Raw genomic sequence first — 17,325 nt, forward strand, 5'->3', positions numbered from 1 at the left:
TCATGAGTTTCTCTTGTTTTCACTATAGTAAAAGGATAGTGGAATACTAGGACTTTTACATTTAGGTGACCAAATCGATGAGTGATTACGAATTTATGATTGTTTACGATTTGACAAACATAACGTTTGCCTAACTTTGAACAAATTAACTTCAACTAGTTACTCGTTAAGGTTAGAAGCAGTTTACTACTATGAGAGGACGGTCCCACCGGTCGAACCGTGACCTGGATACTTCCCCAGTTTGGGTCTACTGCTTCTAACCGGTAAACAAAAAAACCCAAAATAAACGGCTATAAACCCGCGACCCGGTAGACCCGTCGAACCGGCAGGGTCACGGTTCAAAAAAAATTATTTGATTTCATTGTTTCACCGTTTCAGTTATTCTTTAAACCTTGCTAATTTGTATATCTCTCAATGGGCGACACATATCTGGTCGCTTCATCTTCTTCTCTACAATTCTCATCTCCTTTAACGTGCGTGCTTAACAAACTGTTGGTTTTTCAATCTCTCCTTTATTCCGAATTTTTTTTTATGTGATCGTCATCATTATAGTTAATCATCGAATATTTTAGCAATTGATTATGTTGTATACTTTTGTTATAAATAAATCGATCTTCATGTGTGTATCTCTTAACAATTTCTAATACTGACATGGTTACATCTCGGCTTCATAAGACTGCCAGAAACTTTATTCAATCGATATCAAGCATTAGTCAGAACTTGATTACAATGTTTAAGACAAAGATAGAAATGTTTTCTTGTTTTTATTAATGCCCTGTTATTCAACCTGAAACAGCTTTAACCTGGAGGCTATAGAATACAACATATAAACAAACACCATACGCATTACAATGATATAACTGACAATGCTTAAAGGCTTCTTTACATTTATATCATTCGCTTGTACTTCCCTTGAGATTAAGCCTTGAAACCATATTCTCCGTCCTCTGCAACAATAATCCCAAATCATTCACACATTCTGAATACTTATATTGAAATAAGCATTATAAATGCAACATTAACCTGTTCGGAATGTGAAAGATACTTCCCATCAAGTGTCACGACCACACGATTATTACCATCCACTCCCTTAACTTTGTCCACAGAGCAATAGAAATCTATCGCCGACATGCTAAACAAATACACACACAAAGTAACAGCGACTCAACATCAATAGGCATGAAAATATAGATAGATCACTCTCACATACAAAATTTGGCCAACACAAAAGCCAACTAGGAAGGAATCAATCGCATCTCACACACAAAGAGGAATCCCAATATATCCTTTTTCAACATGTTCTGCGACAAAACTAATAATATTGTCGACATTTCTAGCTTCTCCTTAAAGCAATACCCATTTCAGTGCGTGCTAATTCAGCTACAAAGTGTTAAATAAAGTAAAGTTCATACATGTACAAGGTTCTATGTGATCATAACTCTACAGAAGTGAACACACCAGTCAAATAAATTAAGAATCTTTCCGTTCAATCCACTCAACATATGAACAAGCACAAAGGTAACTACAAAAAATGACCCTTCAAGCCAAGATCAAAACTCAAAAATTTACAAAGAACATATACATACATGCCGATAAATCAATTCAATTCAATCATCTCAACATATAACACAAATGGAGCACAAAGGGTTCTACTACTAAACAATGGTTCTTTAATTAAGCAACGATTCAAGACCTACTTGTACATACTAAAGAAGATAGAAACTTACATGCCGTCACCAAAATCTTCATTGATAATCTCCTTAATACTCTCACCAAAATGCATCACTGCTTCATTCAACCTAAATCAAAAAATCAAAACCCAAAAAAAAAAAAAACAAAAAAAAATCAAAAAACTAATCCCAAAAAAGAAAAAGATGTAAAATTTAAAGAGCAAACCTGTAGATGGTTGGTTCTTGAAAGAGATTAGGATCATAGGATCTCCACGGCGGAGACATCATATCTCCGATGAGGTCATCAGTCAGAGATGGTAAAGCTTCCTTGAGCTTCTGGACTGTATCGGGTTTGAGCTGGGCTTGACGACGGAGAAGCTGAGCTACGTAGACGTTGGTGAGACTAGTCTCCTCCGCTAATTGAGTATAAGTCTTGCCGGAAGCTGCTTTCACGGCGAGAAGCTTATCTGTAACACTCTGTTTCTTCGCCGCTTCCATTTTTTTGACTAATCCAATCACTTTTTTTTTTCTTTTTTTTTTTTCTCTTCGACTCAAACAACCCAACATTAATGTTATTTAGCTTAATAACCGAATCCAAACCAATTTCCCCAAATTTTGGTTCGATTTGGTTTGGACAAATCGGTTTATTATTTTTTTTTTTTTGGTGGGATCGGTTAATTTTTTTTATCGGGAAAAAACCCGAAAGAATCGCCATCTATTTTTAATTTAAACGTTTAATACCTCGTGTTTTTTTATTGGAAGAAAAATACCTGGTCTATTTAAATTTGCCATAAAAAATATTCGTTTATGTAAATGTTAGTAGAATCATACTTACGGATTAACAGACGTTTATTGTTGTGGTCTGATGGTACAATGTTTGAGTACTTTGTTTTAAATTTACATGATTCTGTCATGCTTATAAACGTCCGTTAATTCGTAAGTATGAATCTACTAACACTTATATAAATGAATATTTTTTATGACAAATTTAAATAAATCAAGTATTTTTCTTCCAATAAAAAAACACAAGGTTAAACGTCCAAATTAAAAATAAATAGCGGTTTTTCTGGTTTTTTCCCTTTTTTTATCCCATACCTAATTTTACAATTAATTAACCCACTCAATGACTTTATACCCAATTTCTATCAGTCCATTTTTTCATTTACTAATTTACACAGCTTAACAATATTTGTTATTATCTAAATAGAAATAAATTCATTATTATTGTCATCAACCATAATAAAATTTGAAGTTGTTATAATAAGTGGCTGTATGTATTTATTTATTTTGTCAACGACTGAATTTGAAATTATCATCTGAGAATTAGGTGACGTGGAAAAATGTTTTTTTTTTTTATCGTGGAAAAATGTTACCCGTTGAATAAATCTTGGGTCAGTCGAAAGTTTTATGTTTGATTTAGTGAGACATCTCTCCACTCTCGCTGCACTTGAAGAAGACCAAAGCATGACAAAGGACATGTTCACTTCGTCTCCGAGCTTTGCAGCCTCGGTAAATAAGGATTAATATAAAATCTCACCTCTATATGTGTGATTTCGATGGATTTTAAAAAGAACTGGTGTAGACAAAATAACTGATTATATTAACAGAAACCTTTCGCATTCATCATTCTCTCCCCATATTACATGGTTCTGGTTGGTAGCCTTGTTTAAATTCTTGTTTTATGCTAAATATGTGAGTAAAACATGTTAATTCAAAATTCCTATATCTTTGATTTCAAAACCAATAATCTTTAAAAAAATCTAATTTGTATATATAAATCAATAAACTAATATAGACCCCTAAATATTTTAGATATGCTCGGTTGATTGATTCAATCGGACATAAAAAAAATCTAAAAACGATTTTTTTAATCCCATAGCTAATATTATAATTAATATTTTTATATGACAATCCGTCCCGCGGAATCCACTACCCCACCGCTAACTGCCCACGAGCCAACTTTTATATCCAATTTTTATCTGTCCATCTTTTTCATTTACTAATGAAAATATAACCGTTTATCATTATTGAAATAGAAATAGATTCATTATTATTGTCATGAACCTCAATAAAATTTTAAGTTGATATAATAAGTGGGTGTATGTAATTATTTATTTGTCAACGACTTAATTTGCAATATCATTTGAGAAATTAGGTGACGTGGGAAGATTTTACCCGTTGGATAAATGTTGGGTCTACAATAAGTCCACGTCTTAAAATAGCATATGGTCCTTAATTTTATATTAGAGAACTCAACTTTCAATGTTTAATATTCTTGCAAAGTTGGAATTGGCCTAATCTAAAAGTAGAATCTTCCATGACCATGCAATGCAACTAACATGTGTGTGTCAGTGTGTGAAAATAGTAAGCCGGAATTAAAACAAATCTTGACTAATTTTTATATTTTCCATTTCTGAATTAGGAATATCTTTTATAGCCAAAAAATGTAATGTAATTTACTAATTTTCCACAAGTCAATGCAGTTTTAAAGATGAAATTTTCTTTTTATTCCTATTATTTGAGTTTATTAATCAGAAAAAAATTTGAGTGTATTTGTAAAGGGTAAAAAAAAATTAGATACAGTAGTTTTCTTGTATTATGTCAAAATGACACCGAGTAAAAAAAGTAGAAAAACGGATAATTAGAGAAACGCAAACGTCGAGTACATTGGAAACGAGCCAAAAGCAGCTTTTAACTTGTGGCCTCTATATATATATCTTTGCCATATAAACACAAAATACAATGTGGCTGGCTGGCTGGGCTTATCTCCTCAGCACAAGTGTTTCATTTTACACTCTCATCCAATAGTGTCGTTTACTCTTCAATCCTCCTCCTTCATTCCCCCACTCCAAATTTTTCTTCATTTTTTTTTTTGCTTTCTGAAAAACAAGAAAAGGTTAAAACTAATAAACCAAAATTTTTCAGTTTTAGAATTCCAAGATATCCGGGAATGAGCGTATCTCGCTAGCTAGACTCATTCCAGCCAACTCTGAATCCAATTCCCATTTCCAGATCCAAATCCCATTGTGTTCCAAACTAACAAGAGGTAATAGTATTCTCTACATTTCTCTTCTTCTTATGATAGATTTGTTCATTGGTGTTTATGCATATATACATATATGAAATAGAATCCGAAATAAATTAATAAATCTTGGTTTTATTAGAGGGGGAAGGTAGAAGAGAAGAATAGTCACTGTAGGGATTCGAGTCTTCTACCATTGATTCTCATCTTCAATGCAGCATATAGTGATACCAAATTAAATAACTATGCATTCTTGGTTTTATGAGAAGGTAGAAGAAAGAGTGGTCAGTAATAAATACGAGTCTACTACCATTGTACTCATCTTTAATGCATTTTGCATTTACACACATTACAAATATCAAAAATATCTAGGTTGTAATATACGGAACTTTGTATAGTAAAAAATCTCTTTATTTTATTATTTTTTTTGCGTAATCGGTTGAGAATTTAATCCGATGTATCTGGTCAAAATGCAACTTATTTGTCTACAATGCAGGGACTACAAAATTGAAAATTTCTCTTTAACAAAAATTACGAAAGAGATAAAAAAAAAAAAATGAAAGTGGCGGTGATAGGGAGTGGGATAAGTGGATTAGGAAGTGCCTACGTACTTGCGAATCAAGGAGTCGAAGAGGTTGTGTTGTACGAGAAAGAAGAGTCATTGGGAGGTCATGCTCGAACGGTGCGTTTCGATGGTGTTGACTTGGACCTTGGTTTCATGGTCTTTAATCGTGTACGTATCCCTTTCCCTTTCGCTCATTTTTATTTTAATTTTTTCTTAGAACTCAAAAGTTTTTTGCCCAAAAAAAAAATATAAAAATAAAAAGTTATATATTTTCTAGAATTTACTTTATCTTCGTGAAAGATGTGATGATCATTGAGGCTTTTTTGTCTTTATGTGTCCACTGGTCCACACAAATGGAGTTATGGACCATACCTCTGGTGTTGTGTTTTTTGGTTCACTGTACGTTTCTTTTTCTTCAGTTTGTCAAATTTATGTTTTAATTTGCTTTCTAAACTTTTGGGTACCAAGAACTTGGAATCACATCAATTAGTCAATTAAGTCAATTAGTCAAACGTACGTATTGTTGTTAGAGAAATGTCAAACGTACGTATTTGTAGACAGTAACTGTTCTCGTACAATTCCCGACCCTACATTGTGTTCAAATAAAGACCAACTACGAATTTTGATTGATATGATGGTTTTAAATTTCTTGTACGACTGTGAAATTTATGAATCTTTTTTTTTATATTATGACTTGAGTACATGACATGACATAGATAGGATGACTAATTAACATCTTATGACTTTTCAAACTTGCGAAATAATATTTGATTTGTGTTAATTTATTAGTTTTTGGTAAATTTTTAAAACTTGTCGGATTGTGTACACTGTTGAGCTACAGCATCTTGTCTAAATTAGTCTCAAATCAATTGTTATGAAAATTAAATGTAAGAACATATCCATATCTTCAAATGTTCATTGCTAGACCTTTTTGGATATTGATCAATACATTGAATATGTTGATAGGTTACATATCCAAACATGATGGAGTTCTTTGAGAAACTTGGAGTAGACATGGAGGTTTCAGACATGTCTTTCGCGGTGAGCCTTGACAATGGCAAAGGTTGCGAATGGGGAAGCCGTAATGGTGTCTCTGGATTATTTGCTCAGAAAAAGAACGTTTTAAATCCGTATTTCTGGCGAATGATTAGAGAAATTGTTAAATTTAAAGAAGATGTTTTAAAATATATCAAGGAGCTCGAGGGTAACCCCGATATTGATCGAAATGAAACCTTGGGAGAATTCCTCAATGCTCGTGGATACTCTGAGTTATTTCAGCAAGCTTATTTGGTGAGATTCTTGATCTTTATAATGGATAAGTAGTCAAGATGTTATATGAAGTTTTCTTGGACTAGGAGTAACCTTGAATATATATATATATATATATATATATATATGTATGTGGAGTAGGTTCCGATATGTGGTTCTATATGGTCGTGCCCATCAGATGGTGTCTTAAACTTCTCGGCTTACTCTGTTCTTTCGTTTTGCTGCAACCACCACCTTCTTCAGGTTCATTACTCTTCTCACATCTTTCTCCTTTTCTTTTTTTTATTTTCTTGGTTAACTTAGCTTAATTTAATCATTTTTCAGATCTTCGGGAGGCCACAGTGGCTAACTGTTGCAGGACGTTCTCAGACTTATGTCGCAAAGGTTCCAAACTAATTCAATGATGTGTACTTATGGTTGTGTTTTAGGCATATATTCATTTGAACCTAACTTTCTACCTACGGATCAGGTTAGGGCAGAATTGGAGCGACTAGGATGCAAGATCAGAACAAGCTGCGATGTAAAATCTGTTTCGACATCCGAAAATGGTAGTGTTACTGTTACAAGTGGAGATGGATCTGAGGAAGTATTCGATAGGTGCATATTGGCTATGCATGCCCCAGATGCTCTGAGATTGCTTGGTGAAGAAGTCACATTTGATGAAACTAGAGTTCTTGGTGCTTTCCGATACGTTTACAGGTTCACAAAATTCACACCTTTATTTATCTTCTTCTATAAAAAAATTAGTGAAGGAATTCATTAACAACAGTTTGTCATCGATTGCAGCGATATATATCTCCATCACGACATTGATTTGATGCCACGGAACCAAGCAGCTTGGAGCTCGTGGAACTTCTTAGGAAGTACGGAAAAGAAAGTATGTGTAACATACTGGCTCAATATACTTCAGGTATACAAAACAATCTCTACATACGTTTAAACAAGAAAGCAATGACTTGAAGCTAAATCTAGATGAGATCTATTGGTGCAGAACCTTGGCGAGAAATGTGAACCATTTTTTGTAACACTTAACCCAGACCATCCCCCAAAGAAAGCATTGCTCAAATGGACTACTGGTCACCCTGTACCTTCAGTTTCAGCTTGGACAGCTTCACAAGAGCTTCACAAGATTCAGGGAAAACGTAACCTATGGTTCTGTGGTGCATATCAGGGTAAACCATATATATTGAAAACCTAAAAGATATAAATCCGTTTTTTCATTGTCTAATCTTTAGCTGAATTTTACCTTTCAGGCTATGGTTTCCATGAAGATGGACTAAAGGCAAGGATCAAATTATATATAATCAAAGCTCCTTTCCTATACTACACATTGCATATTGTAATAACTAACAGTCTTATGAATTGTCTTATTCAGGCTGGTATGGCAGCTGCACGAGGTTTGCTAGGGAAAGAAACGGCTCTTCTGAACAATCCGCGGCATATGGTCCCTTCCTTGACAGAAACAGGGGCTCGGCTTTTCGTTACTAGGTTTATGGGACAATTCATATCGACTGGTTGTGTAACGTGAGGCTCATCTTATCTCCTCAATTTTAGATAATATTATGTTAAATTGTTACGTTAATACTTGCTATGAACTTAACAGAATACTTGAAGAAGGAGGAACTATGTTCACATTCGGAGGGAAAGATTCTACTTTTCCGTTGAAATCTGTCCTCAAGATTCACAGTCCTCAATTTTACTGGAAGGTACATATACAAATATGACAATGAAAAATGTTTGAATAGCCTTTTCCATTATATCATAGTTCATGAACCTGGTTCTTGATTCTTGATTCTCGATTTCTTGATTTCTTGATTCTTGTGTTTCGTCTTTTAGGTTATGACACAAGCGGATTTAGGACTTGCAGATGCTTATATTAATGGAGATTTCTCTTTCGTAGATAAAGACTCAGGACTTTTGAATCTGATTATGGTACATATTGTAATACACTTGTAGTAGCATACATGCTTTAGTTTGCGAGTTATTATTTTCTAATGTTTATCTGCTAAATTTATTAAACTTTCTGCAGATTCTCATTGCTAACAGAGATACGAAATCAAATCTTACGAAGAAAAGGTAAAAGATTTGAATTTTGATTTGCCTGCAAGCTTTATCTCCTAAGCTTTCACTCCTAAGCTATCACTCTCTTGCAGGGGATGGTGGACACCGATGTTTCTAACTGCCGGTGTAGCTTCTGCAAAGTATTTTTTAAAGCATGTCTCTAGGCAGAACACATTAACACAAGCTCGTAGAAACATTTCTCGTCACTATGACCTTGTATGTAGCCTGAATCTCCACCTCCATGAACGTTTCTTCCTTTTTTGGCTTTGAGTTTATTACTAAATTCTCTGTTGGGTTTATTCACAGAGCAATGAGCTTTTCGGTTTCTTCTTGGATGATACCATGACTTACTCCTCTGCAGTATTCAAGGTGACTTATAAAGAACTTCCATGATTTGTCTTACTTTACTATCATTCTGACAACCTTTTTGACATTATCGCGTTTATAGTCAGACGATGAGGATCTTAAAACTGCACAGATGAGGAAAATATCTCTTCTGATAGACAAGGTAAAGCATTTTCTTGATTTGAAACAAGGACCTCTGAAATTTCCTCTGTTCTTGAATAACCGAAGGGGGACATTTCAGGCGAGAATAGAGAAGAACCATGAGGTTTTGGAGATTGGATGTGGATGGGGAACTTTGGCCATAGAAGTTGTGAAAAGAACTGGATGCAAATACACTGGCATTACACTATCTATTGAACAGCTTAAGTATGCAGAAGAAAAAGTGAAAGTAGCTGGACTTCAGGTTTCGTAGAATCCATCTCTTGATCTGACTTCTGATCCTCTTAAGATATGAATGACTCATACAACTTCTGAAATTTCAGGATAGTATTAAGTTTGAACTATGTGATTATCGCCAACTATCTGATGTCCAAAAATATGACAGAATCATATCTTGGTAAGAAAAAAAAACGCACTTTTTCCCTCTGGTAATAGAAGTACGTAATTAAATTTTCTTATGACATAACATTTTTGAACATGTCAGCGAGATGCTAGAAGCGGTTGGCCATGAGTTCATGGAGATGTTTTTCAGTCGATGTGAAGCCGCGCTAGCAGAAAACGGCTTAATCGTCTTGCAGGTCATAGTTCTTGCTCATTTCTCTTGAAAGGACATTTCTCAAATGTTTTCATAACCATTTGATCGTTTTTATAACGTTTTGACCATAACAGTTCATATCGATACCCGAAGAGCGATACAATGAGTACAGACTAAGTTCAGATTTCATAAAAGAATACATATTCCCCGGTGGCTGTCTTCCTTCTTTAGCCAGAGTTACTTCAGCTATGTCTTCTTCTTCTAGGCTATGGTAAACATGTTTCTCCTGTTTTTTTTTCCTCCACCACAATCTCTTTGTTGAATCAATCTAAATCTAAAAAACAAATACAGCATTGAACATGTTGAGAACATTGGGATTCATTACTACCAAACTTTAAGATTGTGGAGGAAGAACTTCTTGGAGAGACAGAAGTAAGACAAATTTCTCAAAAACATTTCCTCTGCTTTATCTTCTGGCTTCATCATGTTTTTACTCACATAAAAAGAAACTATCTTTGTGCACAGACAAATCATGGCTCTTGGAATTGATGATAAATTCATAAGGACATGGGAATACTATTTCGATTATTGCGCAGCTGGTTTCAAGACTCTTACTCTTGGAAACTACCAGGTAATTGCATTAAACTTAGACTTTAGTTTCTTGCAATTAATCCACAGTGAGATTGTGAATAACCTTTTTGACACAATACACAAATGCAGTTGGTGTTCTCACGTCCAGGGAACGTAGCTGCATTCGCGGATTCATACCAAGGATTCCCTTCTGCTTATTGTATCACCTGAGAGGCACCAAACAACATTTGGTTGCTTATATTTTTCGATCTATACAATATTTTGATGAGCTGAGATAACAGTATGATTATTTATTTATTTGGATGGGTGTGCTAATTGTGAAAGTTTTGTTAAATAAAAAAAAGTGATTATCATTTACTTGTTGAACAACACACTTGTGGAAGCTTTAACCAATTGATACACTGCATGTATAACAATCTTGTATTGTCCTGATCAAAATGCCAATCCTGATCTAGTCTTTGTCAACTATGTGACTGGAAACTTTTAATATAGTAGTATTTAATCAACTCTATAATAGTTCACCTAAAAAATGTAGATAATAATTTTATTTGTGTTGATAGTCGCTGACAGCAGTAATCAACAACAAACCCATAGTTAGATATAATTAAAATCTTTAATTATATTTTGTTGACTCATTGATGAACTGTACAATCTCCTTCAAAACTAACCGAACTCTCTGATCCATTGCGGCTAGTAGTGTTTTTGCTTATGCTTCCAAATTTCCAATGGTGAATAAGCATGAGATAACTTTTGCTAAAACCCAGCATTTTGTTAAACATGGTGGTCAAAGTGTTAACTGGCCACCTCTAACTTGTTGAGATCAAAGTTACATTTTACGAATATGACGGTCGTGTAGAAGAAGATGGTGTGCTGATTGTGACTATTTGTGAGTTTTCATTGCATTGACTCATTGATATTGAGTACTACAGATGGGTTTATTTAATATATTTGGTAAAAATTGTATACAATTAATAATTATATATAATACAGATATATCATCGCTGTTGGTAATAATACATATTTAATAAATTTAAAAGAAATGTATAAAAATTATAGGTGAAATTTTTGCCTCAACAATATTTGTTATGATTCACCAAAGTTAAAACAATTTAAATCCATTATTTTTAAAGTAATACGCGTCAAATTATATACATTTGCAAAGATTAAATATTTTAATTATGCTGTAAAAAGAAATAAAAAAATTAATTACATAATATCGAAAAAATCTACATATTGAAATATCTCCACTCGAATACACTATTTTAAAAAATATTTATCATTTAACACTTTATAATATTTGAACATTTTTTCTATGTCTATTCTCTAACTAGAACTTTATTAACAATAATGTAACTGTCACAAAAATGGTGAATAATAGAAAAAGACTCTAATAACATAAAAAATGTCTAAAATGAAAGAAGTTATATAGAAAGTGTGTCATTTTGTAAATCTCTCATTGAAAAAGTGTTTCAATGGTATAAAGTGTAAAAAATGAAAGAATTTATATAGAAAGTGTGTTAAATCTCCCATGTTTATTTCCGGTTGCTAAATCAATCCAGATTAAATTACATTTTTGTGATCAAAAGATTATTTATACATCAAACAAAATTAGCTTAATTAATAAGTATTACCAAAATAAACTCAAAATATATATATTATTTTTTTTAAAAAATGTACTAAATAAATAAAAAATGTTAAGATATAGCTTTCATAAAGTGGCAAAAATGTAGGTAACTTACCAATTTTAAATACTAACCGAAAACAAAATATGGAAAAAATCGAAATAAAATTAATAAACCAAAAAAAAAAAAAAAAAAATCAGTTCTGTAGCTTCCTTCTTCTTTCCCCTTTGTATCTTCCTCTTCTTCAACCTCTCTCGACCTCACTGATTGATTTTTCTCGTCAACAACTCGATCTTCTCTTTTTCTTTCTAAATTAGGGTTCCTAAAAACGAAATTCTGATTATTTAAATTTTATCGAATTATATTGTTTTTTGTTGAGAGATAAAGAGTTGTAAAATTAATCTGTCTCTGGGTGATTCAATAAATGGAGCAGCTTGTTAACTTCATCATTCGACCTCCAAGGTGAACACCCTTCTCTATCCCAATTTACGAATTCGAGTTTTTTTTTTTTTTTAATCTTTCGATCTTCGCGATTGAGTTTTCAAATTCTCTCAATCGTTAAGTATAAAAATTTTAGGTTTACGCTCAATTTTAGAGTTTGTGAATTGAGTATAGGCAGAAAAAAAAAAAAAAAAAAAAAAAAAAAAATTTGTGGACCGCTTGCAAAATTTGTCTTCTTCCTAATTTTTTTTTTTGTTTTTTTGTTTTGCATTACTTTGTGTGTACTTCACTTGAGTTTATCTGATTAGAAGAAGAATCAAATTCTTGTTTTTTTTTTGGGTACCCATGTGAATGTGATCTCTTTGTGTCAATACTAATTTTAGATTCTACTGGGGGTCCTGATTCTGAATCTTCAAGAACGTTGTCTATGTTTTGGTTTTTGACTTGGGATGATTACTTACTTAACTTGAAATGTACCTAAGAGGCTGTAAACATCTATCTGAAGATTTTCAGTTTGTTGTTTTGGCTTGATGTTATGTGTGCTGCAGAGCTGAGTATGATCCAGAACATGATTTATTGGAAAAGGAGTTCATGATGAAAGGTAGATGGTATCAGAGAAAGGATTTAGAGGTACTAAAGGATTTATTTTTTTCGTTATAAGCTTATAAAATCAAATCTTTTTGTTTTGTGGAACCTTCTCTGTCCTGGATTTTTATGTATCTACGATAGTAATAGATGGAGGTCCTACCATTGTTTTCTCTTGTAAACTCAAAATCTATTTACTGAAAGTAAGATGTGTATACTTTTTTTAAAAACCTGTCATGATAGTAAAAGAAACTGATTTGTTAGTGAATAGTGTTTTCATTTGCTATTTTGTTTTCTTGTCCTGGCTTGAGTGTTGTTCGGATGTGTCTTTGGCAGGTAAAAAACAGTAGGGGAGATGTTCTCCAGTGTAGTCATTATATGCCAGTTGAACGCCCTGAAGGAAAGCCTTTGCCTTGTGTAATATACTGTCATGGAAACAGGTACTGGAACCTTTGACAGAAGATATTTTGAGCTATAAATTATCAGGAATTTGATTCGAGTTGTACTTCTTAACTTTGTATCTCGTGTTCCTTTGGTTTACTCTTGGTCCTCTTGATTCTTTGCATTGCTTAATGGCCCTGCAATTCTGTCTTCCAGTGGATGTAGAGCGGATGGCAGTGAAGCCGCAATTGTGTTGCTGCCTTCAAACATCACAGTTTTCACACTTGACTTCTCGGGATCGGGTCTCTCAGGCGGGGAACATGTCACCTTAGGCTGGAACGAAGTACGTGTTTCTTTAATTATTCTTGTTTATCTCTTCTACTCTTCAGAATATATTGTTAAGTTGGAGTAAACATGTTTGTCCAAATTTATTCCATTGATTCTCATTTTAAACCCATGTAAACCAATATGGTGCATCTATAGAGGTACCCTACTATCATCATGATGAAGACATATTTCCTTTGATTTAAAGGCTATAGAAACCCTAGTTCATGTTTAGATTGACAAGTGGAGAATCCTGGAATTCATGTCGGGTTGTAGTTTTGGTCTTTGACCATGTCACCTCTGTATAATTCTTCACCAATAAAGTCACTATATATATTATTCTGAAATCCGAATTCTGAGTGATCATTCTTCTTACTTACGTTAAATTGATGTGAGTGCTTGTAGAAGGACGATTTGAAGGCTGTGGTTGAGTTTTTGAGGCAGGATGGAAACATATCTCTGATTGGGCTATGGGGGCGGTCAATGGGTGCTGTTACTAGGTTTGGTCCAGTCTATAATTTATTAATTTATTAATTTATTAAGAGTGTATCCATTTCTCTGCCTTGTATGAAGTTTTAGTTAATGGTATGAGACTGTCTCAATGGAAGTTCCTCTTATATGTTGTGAAGCTTCACTAGTTTTAGTGGGTACAGTTGGTGCTGTGATACTTTCCGGTGATTATCCATATCTATTACATGTCACGAGTGAACGAGTATAAGAGATTAATGAAGTTCTGAAATATGAAATTTGTCTTGGAAATCACTTGTACTGCTTGCTAAACTATGATAGCATTGTGTTAAATCATCCCGTTTTATTGTTATAGCTTGATGTATGGAGCCGAGGATCCTTCGATTGCAGGAATGATTCTAGACAGCCCATTCTCCGATTTAGTGGATCTGATGATGGAACTTGTAGATACATATAAGTTTCGTCTGCCGAAGTTTACTGTAAGTACATTTATATTCTGGTTTGATTTGTTCTGTCTACTGCAAAGAGATTTTATGGTATTAAGGTTTCTCTACTGTATGTTCAGGTAAAATTTGCGATACAGTTTATGCGGAGAGCTATTCAGAAAAAAGCAAAGTTCGATATAATGGATCTGAACACCATTAAGGTCGTCTTCTCGACTTGTTTATCCCTTTGATCTACTTGATTTCATAAGTCTGATATATACAACAGCTTTATTACTTTGTCATGATCATCCTGGTAGTTGGATAAGTTTAATTGTTTATATTCCATGCTGCAGGTGGCAAAGTCTAGTTTTGTTCCAGTTTTATTTGGACATGCCTTAGATGATGACTTTATCCGCCCTCATCATTCAGATCGGATATATGAAGCTTACATAGTAAGTTACTTCCTCAGGCGCATGTTCATCTTCTACTAGTTTCAATGTGCTTCAGTATAAACATCTGCCTTACGATTATGGTAGGGTGACAAAAATATCATCAAATTTGAAGGAGACCACAACTCCCCAAGGCCTCAATTCTACTTTGATTCGGTAAATATTTTTTTCCATAATGTCCTTCAACCTCCAGAGGTGGTGGGACCAACATTTTATGACCCATTGGATGAATACTTTGCAAAGGTAATGCGACCATTGGACATATGACTGTTTAAATACTTGTTTCTGCCTAAAGAAACGTCAATAATGATGTTTGTTTTATGTTCAGGGCAGTTGGAGCACTATGCATGACACAAATATTCCACAATCCTCAGTACAGAAAAGTGAGTCATACTGGTTTTCCTCTGAAGTTTCTGGCAGGTTTTATTTGTGCTCAAAGTGCTCATCTTTTGTCTTAGGTTTAGCCGCGGGTAGCATCTCTGAAGCAATTAGTGAAGTCCGCAAGAAACGACCCATGAGTCGCACAGATGTCAGTAATTCTCCAGTAATCTGGGTCTTTTCAGTACTTATGTCCTTTACAATTACTCAAAACAGCTAATGTTCATAGTTTTTCTCTTGCACAATTGACTAAAGTAAAATGAAATATTCTTCCCAGTTCCCAAAAGGATAGGTTGCAGTATTAAGCTTTCTCCTTTGTAATATTGATGTTTTTGATTGTTTTCTTCAGGTTCCATCGAATGTCACATCTAACGGTTCTCCATCAGAAACTAAGGTATAAAATCAGTTGCTCCTCCTTTCCTTATCCGCTTTTATTTTGCTGTGTGTATGTTTTTACCAGTCACCATGTCAAGTATATGGTCGTTTGATCATATAATGGTCATTCAATCAACAATGGTAGAGTCACAAGTGCCACGGTGACCAGCTTTAAATCGTGCGATATAGAAAAGAAAACTAATAAAAGAGACAAAAGTCGAAATTTCTGATGTGGCGTAATGTTTTTGTTTCAGGAAAAAGAGAGTCATGATGGACACGACAGTTCATCTCCTGATATGATAAACTTTGATTTGTCAAATGGCGATCAATACCCTCCTCACCTTAGGATGGCTTTAGATAATGATCAATATGTGGAGTATCAGATGGAGGATTTCCCATCTAATGCAGAGGAAGAAGAAAGGGTGAGATTGAAAACTGGATTTCTAACCTCTCTTAATATGTCTATGTTCTGTTGATGTTCTCATAATCTTATTTCTTTATTCAGATGCTTATGAAAGCGGTGATGGAATCATTGAAAGACTTGGAAGTGCAAAGTCAACAGAAGAAAGATCATCCTGAGACGAGAGTTCATGGTGGCTCTGCATTTCTAACAGCAGCTCAAGGCCTTCCTTCCAGGGAAGAATCAACTTCAACTCGAGCAAATCAATCAGAGACTGATTCGGCTTCCAGTCCAGCAACACGTAGCCAGGATCAACTACCGTCGTCTTCCGAGCCCAATCCTCCAAGTGAGACCTCGACTTCTCTGGCGAGACCCATAAACGCTTCTGGTCCTGGCTCTTTAAGCCAGAAGGAAACCGAGAACAGTGACATGTCAGGAGTTACAAAGGCCACGGTGACAGTTGAACGTAGTAGTAGCGCACCGGGGAAAGTCTTAGATGGGTTAATACGCAGGTGGGATCTAAACTTCTTCAAAAACAGCAAATAAGTCCAGTTATGTGTTTGGTTGTGTAATTGCGTCAAGTCAGTTGCTATACATATTGATTCAAAAATAGAAGGGTTTTTCAAAGGTTTGTCATGATCGATAGGTGGTTAATAATTAATTTCGTTGTTGGCTTTGGTTGGTTATTCAAATGTTTACATATGATTTTTTATTCAAATGTTAGTGTTCGTTTGTGGGCTTTGAACAGTTTAAACAGAGATATACGTTGTGTTTATTCCAAAAGCACTTTATTATCTTGTTACAAAAAGCATGATGATTCAACTAATGTTCCTCTAAAGTTAAACTTAATAATGTATTTTCTTGAACACAATCCTTCCTTGATCACTTATTTCAGAAATTCCAAGGCTTCTTAAATCGGTTGTTTGACAAGAAACCAGTTAGGAGTTGGTTCAAAGATGGTTTACAGTGATGCTTTACATTCCAAAATTAACAAAGATAAGTTCAAAAGTTCTAACTAAGCGTGTGGAAGAAGATCATGAGTTATTTATAGCGTCCACAATAACATTCTTCTACCTATAATACTCTCACTTAAGAGTTTTCAGACCGTAGCAGCATTCAGCTTTGTCCACCTCCGGAAAATTGTCATAAGCAACAGACATAAGGATTGGCAAACCATCCCACATATCAGACCAATCCACAAACCCTGTTTTCACCAAAAATATATCAAAATAATGAATCAAACAGAATTTAACAAAAAAA

At 34.2% G+C, this 17,325-nt stretch overlaps 3 protein-coding genes and 1 pseudogene across 4 annotated transcripts; 2 read left to right on the top strand and 2 right to left on the bottom strand.

Annotated features, from left to right (window-relative positions):
- Nucleotides 663–2,213, bottom strand: LOC104788448 (cyanate hydratase-like). The gene is made up of 4 exons (XM_010514205.2): nucleotides 1,897–2,213; nucleotides 1,728–1,799; nucleotides 1,024–1,132; nucleotides 663–947 (listed from the first exon to the last, which is right to left on the bottom strand). Exons 1-4 carry the CDS (start codon nucleotides 2,166–2,168, stop codon nucleotides 894–896), a joined length of 507 nt encoding a protein of 168 aa, XP_010512507.1. The 5' UTR covers nucleotides 2,169–2,213; the 3' UTR covers nucleotides 663–893.
- LOC104788434 lies at nucleotides 4,397–10,583 on the top strand. 2 transcript variants are annotated; one of them, XM_010514191.2, is made up of 23 exons: nucleotides 4,397–4,716; nucleotides 5,189–5,425; nucleotides 6,224–6,547; nucleotides 6,668–6,769; nucleotides 6,851–6,910; nucleotides 6,996–7,225; nucleotides 7,313–7,436; nucleotides 7,518–7,698; nucleotides 7,780–7,808; nucleotides 7,902–8,050; nucleotides 8,130–8,232; nucleotides 8,363–8,458; nucleotides 8,556–8,602; nucleotides 8,680–8,803; nucleotides 8,894–8,956; nucleotides 9,036–9,095; nucleotides 9,174–9,335; nucleotides 9,415–9,488; nucleotides 9,576–9,669; nucleotides 9,761–9,897; nucleotides 9,978–10,058; nucleotides 10,152–10,257; nucleotides 10,347–10,583. In XM_010514191.2, exons 2-23 carry the CDS (start codon nucleotides 5,249–5,251, stop codon nucleotides 10,425–10,427), a joined length of 2,604 nt encoding a protein of 867 aa, XP_010512493.1. In that variant the 5' UTR covers nucleotides 4,397–4,716; nucleotides 5,189–5,248; the 3' UTR covers nucleotides 10,428–10,583. The 2 variants fall into 2 exon arrangements, with proteins under 2 accessions (XP_010512493.1, XP_010512500.1); XM_010514198.2 differs by lacking the exons at nucleotides 4,397–4,716; nucleotides 5,189–5,425 and adding an exon at nucleotides 5,519–5,656.
- LOC104788495 lies at nucleotides 12,264–16,861 on the top strand. Its single transcript, XM_010514268.2, has 14 exons — nucleotides 12,264–12,301; nucleotides 12,829–12,910; nucleotides 13,202–13,305; nucleotides 13,463–13,589; nucleotides 13,976–14,070; nucleotides 14,394–14,517; nucleotides 14,604–14,684; nucleotides 14,817–14,915; nucleotides 15,000–15,155; nucleotides 15,241–15,295; nucleotides 15,371–15,441; nucleotides 15,640–15,684; nucleotides 15,920–16,087; nucleotides 16,171–16,861. Exons 1-14 carry the CDS (start codon nucleotides 12,264–12,266, stop codon nucleotides 16,609–16,611), a joined length of 1,686 nt encoding a protein of 561 aa, XP_010512570.1. The 3' UTR covers nucleotides 16,612–16,861.
- LOC104707002 overlaps nucleotides 17,151–17,325 on the bottom strand; it is a 9,423-nt pseudogene continuing 9,248 nt past the window's right edge.

This window comes from Camelina sativa, chromosome 1 (genome assembly GCF_000633955.1).
Source record: "Camelina sativa cultivar DH55 chromosome 1, Cs, whole genome shotgun sequence".
Taxonomy (NCBI): domain Eukaryota; kingdom Viridiplantae; phylum Streptophyta; class Magnoliopsida; order Brassicales; family Brassicaceae; genus Camelina; species Camelina sativa.

Bases quoted from the DNA above. Each gene is read 5' to 3' on its own strand.
- LOC104788448 (XM_010514205.2), bottom strand. From the start codon at position 2,168: ATGGAAGCGGCGAAGAAACAGAGTGTTACAGATAAGCTTCTCGCCGTG. The intron at 1,133-1,727 runs GTAAGTTTCTAT...GTATTTGTTTAG, and splicing joins GAAGATTTTGGTGACGGCAT to CATGTCGGCGATAGATTTCT. The intron at 948-1,023 runs GTTAATGTTGCA...TTATTGTTGCAG, and splicing joins ATCTTTCACATTCCGAACAG to AGGACGGAGAATATGGTTTC.
- LOC104788495 (XM_010514268.2), top strand. From the start codon at position 12,264: ATGGAGCAGCTTGTTAACTTCATCATTCGACCTCCAAG. The intron at 15,442-15,639 runs GTCAGTAATTCT...TGTTTTCTTCAG, and splicing joins GACCCATGAGTCGCACAGAT to GTTCCATCGAATGTCACATC. The intron at 15,685-15,919 runs GTATAAAATCAG...TTTTTGTTTCAG, and splicing joins GTTCTCCATCAGAAACTAAG to GAAAAAGAGAGTCATGATGG.
- LOC104788434 (XM_010514191.2), top strand. From the start codon at position 5,249: ATGAAAGTGGCGGTGATAGGGAGTGGGATAAGTGGATTAGGAAGTGCC. The intron at 6,770-6,850 runs GTTCATTACTCT...ATCATTTTTCAG, and splicing joins GCAACCACCACCTTCTTCAG to ATCTTCGGGAGGCCACAGTG. The intron at 7,699-7,779 runs GTAAACCATATA...TTTACCTTTCAG, and splicing joins GTTCTGTGGTGCATATCAGG to GCTATGGTTTCCATGAAGAT.